This window comes from Pleurodeles waltl, chromosome 4_1, assembly GCF_031143425.1.
Source record: "Pleurodeles waltl isolate 20211129_DDA chromosome 4_1, aPleWal1.hap1.20221129, whole genome shotgun sequence".
NCBI classification, from domain to species: Eukaryota; Metazoa; Chordata; class Amphibia; order Caudata; family Salamandridae; genus Pleurodeles; species Pleurodeles waltl.
Genome location: NC_090442.1, coordinates 781,417,589 through 781,432,489, shown reverse-complemented (window position 1 = coordinate 781,432,489; position 14,901 = coordinate 781,417,589). Strand labels below are relative to the sequence as shown.

The 14,901-nt window shown below is 43.9% G+C and overlaps 1 protein-coding gene across 1 annotated transcript in view; it reads right to left on the bottom strand.

The window, feature by feature from the left end:
* SHANK3 (SH3 and multiple ankyrin repeat domains 3) overlaps positions 1–14,901 on the bottom strand; it is a 1,519,554-nt gene that overhangs the window by 928,089 nt on the left and 576,564 nt on the right. The window contains exon 12 of the mRNA XM_069229472.1: positions 763–1,099. Within this exon, the coding sequence (XP_069085573.1) occupies positions 763–1,099 (337 nt within the window). The remainder of the gene's footprint in view (positions 1–762; positions 1,100–14,901) is intronic.

The following is a 14,901-nucleotide window of genomic DNA, read 5'->3' as shown; positions in this document are numbered from 1 at the left end:
GTAATGCTTTACATACTAAAAAATGCAGTTTGTGAATTGGCTCCATAGATTTGATCTCTTGTAACCAACACATTAGGCACTAGCATCATCACGCTGCTGGTGCTTCTCTACACTTCCCCACTGGCTGCAGGAAGACTGAACAAGATGAGGCCCATTCAGAAAGCAGTCGATAGCTTCATTGATATTTTTGCAATCCACAATGCCTGTGTGAGCATTAAATGGCTACATCTTGCTATCCATGAGACATTTTGGGCTCAGTAAACTCAGACTCTGCGGAAGACATCCCAGGACCTTAAGACTCCCTGGGGTTTAAGAGGTGCCATCTATAGTTTGAAACCTAATTATATACAAAGAAAAGAACACAAACTTAAACACGATACAGTTGGGAGTGGGGAATGGGACAGAAGCGCAGTGCTGCTAATCAGGTATTCTCATTTCCAGACTGTTTTTATTGCTCATGCAGCTACCAGGTTGCTGTGTTCCCCTTCTCTTCATTGTGTCAATTTATTTGTTTCTCTATGCTAAAAAGGGGTTGTTACTCTCTTGTTTGGGAAATGAGAAATAGTGTATATTCCAGGGGATAAGGGTGTATTATAAGAATTGTTATCAGCTGTCAGTGGTACCACTTGGACACTGACTCTTTCTTGTTTCTGGGTTAGTGCTTCCTTTTCTTTTCTTGATCACCGCCCCTGTTATTGCTCCTCTTCTGGGTTTTGCCCTTCCCTTTCCCTTGGATTTGCAAATTTGCTCAATTTTCCTCACCTGGTCTTGCCCCGGCTGCTCCTCCTCAGGGTGAAGCTACCGCCCTCTCGCTCCTCCTGCACCCGCTGCAGTGACGGGGAGCGGCTATGGGTGCTGCGGGAGCTGGCGGTACTCGCCAGGCTACTGTCCCCTACTCCCGCCCCACCAGCCGCCTCCGGCATTTGCGATAGCAGCTGTGGGGGCAGGCTGCGGAGCGAGGGCACTGGCGAGTAAGGCGGGCGCCCCTCGGCATTCAGGTTATTGTCGCTGGCGGACCGCTGCAACGTGCGGGGGGAGGAGAGGCCAGAGCTGGGCACCCGGCGCCGCCGTGTGTAGCTGGGTGTTTCCCGAAAAGGCACTGCAAAAAAAACAAAAAAACACAGAAGGGTTTTTTCAATTGCTAATTTTTGCTACAATTAGTCAACTCTAACTCTCAAAGCAACACATTTAGCAAAGAAGAATATGTACAGGTCAAACATTGGGAAAAAATCATAATTTAAATAAAAACTTTGAATTAGTAGTGTATTTCATGTTAACCACAAAATTACTGTTTGTTGCTTATTTAAATACAGCATATCTCTAATATAAAAAATCCTACTCACAAGCAATAAAGTACTATTGTTAAGCAGAAGTTAACATTTTCATACTTTTTAAACATGTTACCTTTACTTTCTATTTAATTTAAAGTTTATGAGAAAAACGAAGAACAGACGAGTGTTAAAGTGAGACCACAAGACAAAACAGATTAATACAACTGCGACAGACACAAGCACACAGACAAAGATACAAACACACCACCACAAATAGCGTATAACAGTCCTGGGTGATGTCTCGGGTCATGTAAAAGTATTCAAGCCTACATGGGTTTCTTAATCTGTTTTTGACGTCTTTTTACCCTACATAAGTGCTTGCCTGCGTTATCACCCTCACTCTATGGCCTCAGCAAAATTATACAAAGACGCCTCTGGTATTTTTCACCCCTACTGATTGTACCACCTGCGAACGGTTTAACTTCCTGTTTGTATCAACAACTTTGGCAACAAATGTTTCAGAAATGAGTATACCTTTAGCTTTATTTATTTATTTGTGCCTAATACCAGCTACTGTTCATTAACATCGCCAAGCCTCAAACCTTTCAGCCAATATTGGTTACAATTCAGTGCCTATTAGGTGAAAGGACAAGCGATGTCATTTCCACTACGAGTTTAAAAGAGGACCGCAACCAGTGATAGGCACACAACCAAAGCCGAGGCTGGTTTTGTCTTGCAGCAGTGGGGTAACTCAAAAGAGGGCCCTCCCCCTGCAGGAAGTGACGAGCGGCCTTTGAGTCTTCCATATCTCTCAGATATTTATTGGGAGAAAGGGACGAGGGCTGCATTACGTTATCATTCAACATTCCTTTAAAGCCAGACCAATTGGCATTGCCAATGCTTTTTTAGGTCTGGCAGAAAGACATCTTTAGATGTCTCGCCATGACAGTTCTAATAAAAACATCATAAGGAAAAAGTACATATACTTCTGCATTCATGCTTTATCAGCTCTCTTTATTTATGGGTCATTTTCACCCATTGTTTACATTTTGCCCCCACCCTGATTCCCAGTGGTGTAACGCAAAATGATGAGGCTCCCCCCTGCAAAATATGATGAGGGACCCCGAGTCTCTCATATCTTCCCGATATTCATTAACTTTGGACTGAATGGGGCCCCCTAAGGGATTGGTGGCCCCTGAAGTGCTGGGGACCCCCTGCTCTGAAGAGGCAGCAAGGGGCTGTGTTTCACACCTGCCAATTCCCTCCAAATCATGAAACAAAGGGGAAAGAGCCAGCCATTGTCTCTCTGTAGCACTCAGGGCACCTTTATTTTCCTTAATCACATGTGGACACCCACCTAAAAAGAAGAGCTCTTTAATGCGACAACCTATACACAAATACCTTACTTTGCAAATATTTTTTTTTCCTTTCCATCCTTTATCCTTCATTTTATTCTCTTTGTTGTCATCCTTGTGTGATTAAACAATGTTTTCATAGTTATTCAAAGCCAATGGTAACCTTTTGGAACACCAACAAGAACAATTTTTCTTTGAGGTGCATTAAAACTAAAAGGAGGTTCTATACACGTTCTAAGCACAGCTGCCCGCAAGAAAGCAAGCTTAATGTTCTGTTAAAATGTGACCGTTATTATTTTAATTATTTAAAAAACTTTAATGCAGGCATATGACTACCACATTCAGGTGGTATGTGTTTTTTTTTATTTTTGTGGCATGTTTGAGGTACAGAATTTTTAAAAGTTAGTCATTGCACCAGCTTATTAAAGCCTATCCTATTGGTTTTGCCAATGCTTGCTGAATGTTTGAAGTCTGCATGGTGACTTGTGCAGCGTAGGCTAGCACATAACAGTCTCTCTGGACTTAATTCATTTGAAATCAGCGACGTCCAAACTAGTTCTTGTGACCATTTTTTGTGCCAAAACATAAATACGGGGGGTGTCGCTTCTGATTGACCTCTGCCAGCAAAAAGGCGCCGGAACAAATTCAGAACCAGACTGTGATGTTGGCACTAACTCAAATTATCTCCAGGTTAGGAGAACTCTGCCCACCAAAGCTGCATTTTTCCTTGTTTCATCTCACATGCCTGGGAGTTTGTTCTCAGAAATGCAATTAGGTAAAATGTAGTAAACCTCTGAATTCATGCAGTATACTGGATACAGTCTGATAATTCACGGGGCTATGCCTTCAACCAGGGACCGTTTTACTAGTGTTATGTACACAGTTTCTGTGTGTTTACGATACACCCCAGATTTCCCTAGGGCAGGATCACAGACTCTTAATGAAAGAGCAGTGAATGCTCTAAAGCTCAAGCAAAGTAAAAGTAAAACAGTCCCTTGCCATTTGATAGGCATACAACCACACTTCAGACACAGTGACTGTCATGTAAGTAAAATGACGACAGACAACAGAAACTGGGAAATCAGTCAAACTATGAACCACAAAATACACTCACACACGCACACACAAAAGAGGAGCACAACAAAACACGTAGAATTGCGCAGACACGAGAATAAAACCACATAAATCCACAGAGACAAAAATAAATAATGCTAATGAACAAAATACAAGCTGATGCACACACACAACACCACACACCAGACAAGCAACACATGAACACACGTACAAGTCATAAAGATACACATCCAAAATGCATGCACCTACACGCCGATGCACAGACATACCCAGGCATTTATATTTGCTGAAAATTAAGCTTGGACCACCATTTCACAGTCATGTTGCAATTTTAATAGTAAAACCATAATATAATTACCACACACTTTAACACCACACAAAAATGCACTATTACCCTGAGCATACAGGTTCGTCACTTTCACACAGCAATACAACACAATGTAAAAATACAACTCCAGGGAGACCACATAAATATGTGCATCACTGGACATGTAAAAAAGAGAATCTACAGTTCTAGTCTGCGCTTCAGGTTATTGATCTGTGTTTTTTGTTAACATGGTTAGATGGCTAGTAGATGTATGAAAGGCAACATGTTGGGAGATCAAGAAATGTCCAGCATATTTAAAATTAGACAATTTTTTTGGACATGGCAAAATAATTGAAAATTGACTATTAATTGGGATGGATGGTAGTCGACCTCAAATAGTAAGATCATTATTCTTGTTGGGGTCAGTAAAGTATTCAGTAATTTAAAACTCAACTTCTAGTAGCTATGGCACAGAGCAGACAGGCTTAACTGGAGAAAATGTGTAAAGCATTTAAAAGTACCAAAACAGTTAAAAAGTTGAAAACAAAAAACAATAATAATCCCGTTCCAATTTATAAAAATAGAGAATGATTTAATGAACAAATGACACCGAAATCCAACAAAGGCAACCAGAGTTTAAATAAAACTAGTACTAAAAATTGGTCAGCATCAAATGCAGTCATTTGGCTGCACTTGACGGGACCTAGGCACAATTTAGGGCTGACCGTGATGGAGAGAGCGTTGGATACAGAATCCGGCTTCAACCTGGTCGGAAATTTTTCCCTCTTGACTTAGCCTCATAAATGGAAGTCACAAATCTTCAGTGAAGCAAGGCATTAGGCTGCGGCCATGAAGAGCTCCAGCCGCTGACTTTTGGTGGGAAATCTCAGAGCGGGAGGAATTCAAAATTCATGCCAAAGAAGATTTCATACTGATTGGGTTCTTTTGGTGCCTTTGCCCTGTGAAGATTTCTACATTCAGACTTAGTCACTTTTTGTAGCTAGAATTTCTCCAAGGTGCAAGGTGTAGCCGAACAGGGATCCATGAGGCCAGATACCCTCCCCATGACTTCCATCTGAAATGGTTTAGCTGCTGCAGAAAAGCTAAGAGTGGGAGCATCTTGAATTTTCTTAGTCCCTGGTTTTTCAGAATGGAGGAGTACACCTTGACACAGTCACGGTTCTCAGGACCTTAGAAACAACACTTGTGTGTCAAAACTAATTTCAGCAAAAGCCAACAGCAGGGTCCAGGGCAGGTCGAGTTAAAACTGATCAGCTGGACCCTTCAGGAAAAGGTTTCTGGCAGCTTGTTTTGTCCCTACAGCTTAACAGAAGGTCAGCCAACTGACCTTTGTAGTCCACTTTTTTTTCCTGGGTACAAGTAGTAGCACATCCAGCTTTTTAGGGCTCCTCACAGGTCTCAAAAGTTCTCAACACTACAGAAGGTGCAGTCTTTCTTCTGTCTACCACAGGTCCAGTACTGTTCTCTAGAGGTTGCCCGGGGTGCCACATGTATGCCTGGCACTTGCCTTTGGTGACTCCTGCCCCTCCCTAAAAAAGTTCCCAGGGGTATCTCCAGCCACTTTTGCAGCAGTTCTATTGGTGCCCTAATTTGAACAATCCTACAGTCACTCTTTACCCAGACCTACGCTGGCAAAACCCTTCTTGTCTTGTACAGAGCCTGTCTTCCCACTCTAGAGGTGTAAACAAAAAAATAAGCATCCCCTCCTCTGTGGTCAATTCAAACCAGTTCTAGAGGCAGCTAATCTTCCCTTGGATTGGTGCCTGCCTGGGTGGGGAACAAAGAAGGGCCCTGTCCAGGTGTTAGCTAACATTTGCATGTGGCAGTGTAGGCCTCTTTGAAGTTAAGAAAGATTCTGGGTATGATCCAGATGGTCATCCTGCCAGAGGTACAGACCACATCCCCATAAGAACGGCTGTTCTTTCAGCTCTGGGAGCAAGTTCACACGTCATCAAGAGATATTTAGCTCTTGGGTGACAGGTGGACCTCATGCAAATGAGCCCCCAAGGGCTTTAGGCAGAGAAATGGCAAAATTTTAAAAGCACATTTTCCAAAATATATTCAACAAGTCGAACTTCACCAGTGAATTGGGCTTGTAATAAATATTTTAAAAGGTTTAAATATTAAATTTTGTATCTATTTCCTAGCAGGGATAGTATTAATAATTTTAATATCCTATCTCAATGCTTTCTTACCGAACAGTCGACCCTGATAAAGTGGAAGTTGCTTTGGGGGGCATTTTCACTGTAAGGATATGTTTAACATTAATCCTTTACCCATATCCTACTTTTAAATGCCATGCAATCCACCTGATGGCTAGTAAGGCCTGCTCATGAGTGATGTACTACTATTTAAAAGGAATGTTTAGGCCTGTCATAATGGTTTCTTCTGCAGGTTGAATTTTCAGTTTTAAAACTGTACAACCCGTCTACAATGGCAGGCCTACAATCACGTTTGCACTGCACTGTTGTTGGTGACACAATGGCAGCTGCAGTCCACTAGTGACATTTAACTTAAATGCCCAGGCTACGCTTTGTAACGTATGATAGGGACTTTTCGGTAAGTTACATTTGTCAATTAGGGATGTAACCAATTTTGACATATTTTAGGGGTTAGAGAACATCCACTGGGCACTGGAGAGTAGTGTCCCAGAGTGTAAAGAGCAAAACCCAGCAATAAAATCTAGCTAAAATTGTGTGTGGGGGGTGACCAGACAAAAAAAGAGGGATTTTCCTACAGTGAGCCAGTACAGAACCTATTTGTGGCAAACTCCATGCTGGGTTGTGTGTCAGGCTGGCATCTAGAACCTGAGATCCTCACAGGGTGTCAGTATGCAAAGCAATGCAACTTTCAAAGTTTGAATGCATCAGAGCACGCGGGCTGAGTCTTGCATTGCTCCAGAATCACACAATATCTATGTTTGCTACTTGGTCTTTCTCTCTTAACATTGGTTTATCTATTTCAATTTTTATGCAACTGTTAAATACGTTTTTCACCTTTTTGTGAAGCCTCCCATCCAATAGCTATGCATGAATTAATGGGATACGAGCTGCAGGTCTTTTATTTAGTAGATGAAACCGGATGGCAGAGCTAAACTGTTTACGTAATGCCTTGGTGCCACTGCCATCAAACGTATTTGTGTGATAAGCAGCTGATGGTAGCAAGTGCTGGTGGGTGTAGAGTCCAGCTGGACTCATTCTAGTGTTTCTGCCAGCCACTCTGCTGAAGGCTGGTCTTACTTGTGTAACCTACACCCACCCAACACAGGCGCATGAGGGCCTAGGGCCCCACATTACAGTGGGTGCTTTGCTAGCCTGCTAATTGATCACGCCCTGTTGGGTGTATATTCCGAATATGGCCGGGTATCACCGAGGCCTCTTACCACCTTAATAAGGCCGACCCTGTGATATAATTGTAGTGCGCGACCCCGGAAGCAGAAAACAGTGCATCCGGGGCCGTGGACCATTTCAGCTAATCGGCTGTAGCTTTGTTGCGGGGCAGGGGGCGAGGAGCCTGCCGACCCCCACCCCACACGTTCTCTGGCCCAGCACCGCGGCCATAAGTGGTGCCCTCCTGACTGGGGTGGCCCTGTGCATTCTGTCTTGATGTGAGGCATGCATACTCACCATACTGAGCGCTCAAATCAGTCACACTGCAGTCTCTTGTGCAAACGTCTAGAAGGTTTTTTACGGACTATGAAAGGCTCAAAAGTGGCGCACTAATGGAACATCGTATGATAATATTAACAACAAATGTGCGCTTTCAGTGGTCTGACGGTATGGTGAGCTCCAGAAGTATAAAGGCCGTATTGGGGGTAAGGAGCCGGACTCACTTGAGACCATGACGTCGTGTGAGTGAGGGCTCCACTGAAGCGTGCACAACAACTGACCTGTGCAAGGCATTTCATTTGCAGAGTGTTCAGAGTCTACATATGAAATGATGCCAATACGAAGGCGATGGAGTTGTGCTCTCTGGGGGGATAGAAACTCTCCAGCCCCTTGTGGCGACTCCTGCGAGGACGCGGTGCACGCTCTGGGTGGAACGGCGCCCAGGATGTGTGCCAGCCTCTGCCGGTGACGCTATTTCTGAAGTGCAGTTCATAGAAAGTCACAGAAGCGAGTTCGCATCAGGGCGTCGAAATGTAGCACATTCCTTATCCAGGCTGCAGTTATTCACTCGTCTCCCTTGGAGACGGAGCTGGGCACAGAAGCCCACAAAAATGCCTTATCCATATTCATGCCATCCTTCAAGTGTGAATTAATATCAGACAGGGACTTCTGCGAAGCTGGAGCGGATTATTTCCTGCTTTTTCCGCACCAGCAGACTAGGGTGCAGGAGCAGGGAGAATGGTCAGGACTGATGTGCTGATTCCATACCGGCCACCAGCGATCCAGGACCCAGAAGATTCCTTGCCACATCCCCCAGCAAAGCTACTATCCTTGCAGAAGCATAATTCCTGCAAGCCACCACACTTGAATTAAACAAAACTCATAGGCACCTGCTCCTCTTGTGTGAAAACCACCTGTGTGAAATCTCATCTATGAAACCACCAATGCATGTGTCAGACCTGCATATCTTTTCATGTTCTCAATCCTGATGTGCATGGTTTCTGACATTCATTGTACAGGCTCTGTTCAGGCCCATTGACAACAGTGATGCATATGAGCCTTAATAAACATCGCCTGAATCTTGTAAATCTGATTGGTTGCCATGGGATTTCTAAGTTTTTTAAAGCCTGCATTTTTTTTCCAAAGTTTCCAGTTTTCACTTTTTGTGAACTTTGCACAGCTTTGTAGAACTTTTGTGTGTATTGTAACAGGCATTCACCTCATAGCGAGATCATTTACATGCTTATAAAACCAAGTCAAAATCGAAAATGCATACAGACAGGGTAAAACTTTGCAGCTTTGAGGAGTTCAGATGTTCACCATAAAACTCCTGAAAAGCTGTGGGGAAAAAAACTTTGTGAAGCTCTGGCGTTCGCCAAAAAACTGTATGCAGAAACTGCGAGGAAAACAATTGCGACTTTGTTAAATTTAGATTTTCCGCAAAGACTGTACAGTTTTGCTTACTTTGTGAAGTTCAGTTAGTCTTCTCAAAACTATGCAATAACTGTAAGGAGAAAAACATCGCAACTTTTTGAAGTTCTGATGTCCTCCATAGATTTATGCAAAAGTTGTGAGGAAAAAAACTTTGCAACTCCACACGCCTCTAATTTGGAGTACAATTTTAGCTACATTTCTCGAGGTAATGCCCGACCATCTCCCCAATTTTTGATCTAGAGGAAACCACTGCAGCCGCATTATGTTTTCTAGGGCCAGATGTAGGTAGGTCCGAGATTGCGACTCGGAAATTGCGAGTCTGTCGGACTCGCAATTTCCGAGTCACAATCTCGGATGCAGAACGGTGTCTCAGACACCGTCTGCGACTCGCTATGGGGTCGCAAAGACCCACCTCATTAATATTAATGAGGTAGGTTGCAGTTTGCGACCCCATAGCGAGTCCCTGCACTCACAGGGATGGTGGCCTGCTGAAGTCAGCAGACCTCCATGTCTGTGACTGCTTTTTAATTAAAGCTGTTTTTTTTTTTCATTTTGCAGCCCGTTTTCCTTAAAGGAAAACGAGTTGCAAAATGAAAAAAATACCGAAACCATTTGTTTTCGTTTTTCAGAGCAGGCAGTGGTCCATTGGACCACTGCCTGCTCTGAAAAAATATTTTTGTCGACATTCACATAGGGGAAGGGATCCCATGGGGGCTCCTTCCCTTTTGCGAATGAGTTACCACCAGTGTGACACTGGTGGTAACTGCGAGTTGCTTTGCGACCGCATTCGCGGTCACAAAGCAAATCTGAATTGCGATGCGAGTTGCAAATACGAAGGGAACACCCCTTCCTATTTGCGAGTCGCATTCCCAAATTGCGAGTCGGTCCCGACTCGCAATTTGGGAATGAGCATTGCGTTAGGCTGTTTGCATGGCGCACCATGCAAACGGCTACCTACATCTGACCTCTAACCTCTTCTAGTTATAGGTTAAATAAATTTTTAACTCTAGCAAAAAAGTTATGAAACTTACGCCTCAAAAAGGTAAAAGCTACAGAGGAAAAATTTTCACTTTTTGTATTTTAGATTGTCTTATTTAGGGACAGATCATGCTAAAAGCAGAACTAGAATGAATGATTGAAACCTCGAGTTCCCCTCACTGTTGCTGTTTGTACCACTGCTCCCACCTGAGTGACTGGCCCTGTGCCGTAGTCTCTCCATTCTGAAGCCTTGCCACTATCACAAGATTATGTAAACATTACAGCATCTCATTAGAGCGAGTTCAGACTTTAGTAGAGTTATCAAGATTTCTCAGAATTAAATCTTCACAGGAAAAGTGAAGGCCTGTGAAACTCCTGACACTAATGGGACCCACCCAGACAGCATTTTCCTTAATTGGTTAATGCCTGAGAGGTAAAGCCTGGTACCCACATATTAAAGTGCTTCAATACTAGGAAATCAGTCATAAATCTGTTGCTCACCTGCCCTGAAGAAAAAACAGAAAGACCAACCACAACAACACAAAAGGAGCAATGCTATCTGTAGTAGCTTGTGTGTCCCCTTTCCCTGTATGTCTGAGTTGGTGTCTGGAACGCTGGGAATGAATGATGTGATAGAATGTTGGTGTGGAAGATTGAGGAGGGGGCAGTTGGAGGGAAGTTGGAGTCCTGACAGGACCTCCTTGCTGTTGCTGTAGCCTAGGGGCCCACAATGAAATAAACAACTTACCTCCAAACTGAGTAACACCAGACTCATAGGAAGACACAATCCTCTAACAAATATTTGGCCATGATTTGTTGAGGACATGAGTGAGAATACATCAATACTCTAGTGGACGTTGGGGCAGCCCAACCTCAGATCTATTGGCTCGTGGTGTCAACTCAACTGCTGGGCAGGAAGAGCCCAGTGATGAGGGTAGGCAATGTCTAGGAAGGACAAGAAACCAGCTGAGGGGATTTGTAAACTGAAGAGATGTGTCCCAGTTAACAGTGCTAAGCTTCATGCCGGTGCTAAGGAGATAGTGTTTTAAGTTCAGCAAGCAACATGAAGACGGTGCTAGTAAAATCTTGGGAAGAGGCAGGAAATATCCTTTACTCAGGGGCGGCTGGTGTTCAAGGGCTAAGGGCCTTTTCTGGCCTCTCTAGTGAAGCATATATTTAATTACATGATGAAAGTAAAACATTTTCTGCACAACATTTTCCAGTGAAACTGCACAGTAGGGCTGACAGGGCTTGCCCACGCAAAGCCCTTATGTTTTCTCAGAACGCAGTGACGTCCCTGGCTTATCTCCTCCTCCACCAGAAGCCCTGATAGTAAACAGCCTGGAGCGTTTAGCCCGGGTTTCTGAAAACTTCATGTCACTCTGATATTATTCTCCACCCTTTCCTATTTACTCAAATGGTGGGGTGTGATCAGAAGGGTCTATGTACCAGAGGTCACATTTTATTAAAAGAATGTGGCATTGCGCAAAGAAAATCCCCTTTTCCTGCATTACAAGCAGTCTGTGGCAGAGAAATGGAATAAATACAATAAATAACTTCAGCCAGGGCTCTCTGGGAGACAGGAGTGTGACCTGAAGACCTCAAGTCATAAATATGCCAAAGACAGCCCTGCACACAAGTAAGTTGGAGCTCTATCTTTTTTACAGACAATAAGAATAAAATCTGTTCTCTCAGCTCTCCTCTCCTTTCACTGCCTCTGTAGGTGATTTTGTCTCTCAAAGGCAGTAATGGTTCCAGTAATTTATCATGGCTAGTTATTGTTTTATTTCTTCTGCAGACTAATGACGTGATATGTCATATTAAACATGTAATCTGCAGCTCAAATAAACGTGTACCTTTTATCACTGAAACTGTTGGATACTGGTTGGGTGAGGCAATGTGTGTTTGTTTGAATGTGTTTGCAGGGCTTGACAGAGTGGCTGAGAAAATATGGGTGTCTGTGTATAAGAGTTGTGTGAATGGCAGTGGATGACAATGTGGATGAGTGAATGGGTAGGCGACCAAAGGCAGTGGGTGAGTAGGTGAATGGAAATATGTGGGTAGTGAGGTTCTCTCACAAGGTGCAATTCCGTCTTGTATTTGTGCCCCACCACTGCTTTCAGTCACCAGCCACCACTGCCTTTACTGTAAGCAAAACTCAGTGGCATAACAAAACTGGAGTGTCACCCTGCAGAGAACATGGAGCAGGCCCGCCTCTGACTCAATCAGGCCTGCTGTTGTGTAGAGGGGGCCCCCTGGAACTCGCCCCCTGCCCCAACACAGGGTAAACGTGACCTTTGTTACGCTACTGGCAAAACTTTTAAATTTCACGGAGATTCAGGCTGTAATACATTCAACAGTGACACGCGGAGCAGCAATGATGACTGTGCAATATGATTTCTCAATTAGGTTGACTATGGTACAGGCTTGTTCATGCCTTTGGAAGGACCCATGTACATTCTGCATTTTTTGTGGAAGAGCACAAAGTGACCAGAGGAGAGGACTGCTAGTGCTATGGCTAGGGTGCTGGACATAGACCTTGTGACAATGCGCAGCACCAGGTAAATGGGGACTATTTTTTCTGGCAGGAGTTAGTGCAGGAAGAAGAAGGGGTGGCATTCGGGGGCATCGCAGCTCAACGCGTTTGTTATGTTATGTTACACAATTTATAGAGCGCAAGGCTACCCTCGGGTTTCCTGGCGCTACTAAACACTAACCACAGAGGGGAAGAGAGTGATACGCAACAAGAAAGGAATAATAACAACTGGACCTAGAATAACCAAGTTTTTGAGGCCTTTCGAAATTCCAGTTCTTGCTCCATCAGCCGAAGATTAAGAGGCAGGGAGTTCTACAATTTGGCTCCTAAAAACATCAGAGAGGACCCACCCCATCTTGCTTTCTTTATTTTCGGTACGGTTACTAAAGCAAGAGTAGTGGATCTCAAATCTCTATTCGGCCTATAAAAAGTGGCCAAGTTCCTAATGAGCATAGGTCCTCTATCATGCAAAGACCTGTGGATATGACATAGAGCCTTAAATTTGATCCGCTGTACAACAGGCAACCAGTACAAGGAGGCCAATCCAGCTTTCACAGAAGAACTTCTTGGGATGTTCAGTAGTAAATGAGCCGCAGCATTTTGAACGCTTTGTAATTTCTTTTTAACATATACTGGGGAACCTAGAAAAAGGCCATTCCCGTAGTCTAGCCTTGAAAAAATAACAGCTTGCACAATGAGTCTTCTAGCCAGTGCTGGAAGAATAACAAAAATATTCCTAAGAAGTCTCAGTAAGGCAAAGCAAGTAGTAGATATGTTCGTAGCCTGCAGGTCTAGCGTCAGAAGGGGATCCAGACTGATCCCCAGGCTCTTCACATGCTTTTTGGGAGGAGGGAACTCACTAAGTGCTGAAGGACAGGTGCGAGAAATGCCAGGCTTTGGTTCAGGGCCCAGTATCATGACTTACGTCTTCTCCTCATTTAGTTGCAATTTACTCTGAGTCATCTAGCTTGAGACCGCTTGCATACAAGTAAGGAAAGCGGCTCCTTCTGAGGTCTCATTAGCAGAAAAGGAAACCACCAGTTGGGTGTCATCAGCATAGGACACTAATGCTAACCCAAATGACTCCACCAAAGAGGCCAAGGGAGCCATATAAATGTTAAACAGTGTCGGACTAAGGGCAGAGCCCTGAGGTACACCACACCTGCACTGTAGTTTGTTTGATAGGAACGATCGATCTAGGACCTGAAAGGACCTGTCCTGTAGGAAGGAAGTAAACCAGGCAAGTGCCTGTTCCTTAATTCCGAGCTCCCTCATTCTCTGGATCAATACCTGGTGGTCTACTGTGTCAAAAGCTGCGCTCAAGTCCAGCATAATAATCACTGTGGTGAGACCCTGGTCAACCCGCTTTCTAGCCTCTTCCGTAACTGCAATTAATGCAGTTTCCGTGCTGTGACCAGTTCTAAAACCCATCTGAGTGGGATGGAGCAACCTATTTTCTTCTAAAAAGGTAGAAAGTTGCCAATTGATGTATTTATCCAAAATTTAGCGGGGTGGGCAAAAGGGAAATGGGTGTAAAATTCTTCAACACTGTCGGGTCAAGAGAAGGTTTTTTTAATAGCGGTTTCACTATAGCATGCTTCCAAGAGCTATGTACTACTCCTTTGGAAAGAGAATCATTAAGTAAATGTGTCAGCAGAGGAACTATAACTTCCGCCCCCTGCACAAATATGTGAGGACGGGCAGGGTCCCGGGGGGAACCTGATTTCAGGGCACTCAAGAAATGTAACACTTGAGTTTGTGAAAGAGGGTTAAGGTGAGAAAGACAGGCTGTATTAACACCATTAACAAACTCCTCCTCCTTCATTAAAGGACTTTTCTCCCCAAAAGTGGCATAGATGTCTAAATATTTTTGGTGGAAAAATTCAGCTAATAAATTGCTGTGTTCTATGGAAGCCTCTAAAGGATTGTCTTTCACGGGTGCGTGTAGAATATCTTTTAATATTTGGAAAACTACGTTGGGGGAACCTGCCACTCCCTCAATTTTCTGCTGGTAGAAAACCCTCTGTGCCTCCTTGATTTCAGCATGATACCTTCTGATAGCCCCCTTGTAAGCTTCCCTATCTGCTGGAACAAACAGCTTTCTCCAAGTTCTTTCTAACTTTTTACATTCCTTTTTTAGGAGAAGTAATGAGGGGGTAAACCAAGGGGCACTAGTTGTTCTACACGGACCAGACTTTTTCCTCAGGGGAAGAACTATGTCCAGACTTTCAGTGATCCAGTCACTGAAAGCTTCAACTTCAGATCCCCTCTTACTCATGACACTGGACTTAAGAGATTCCAAAGTGACTAAACAATT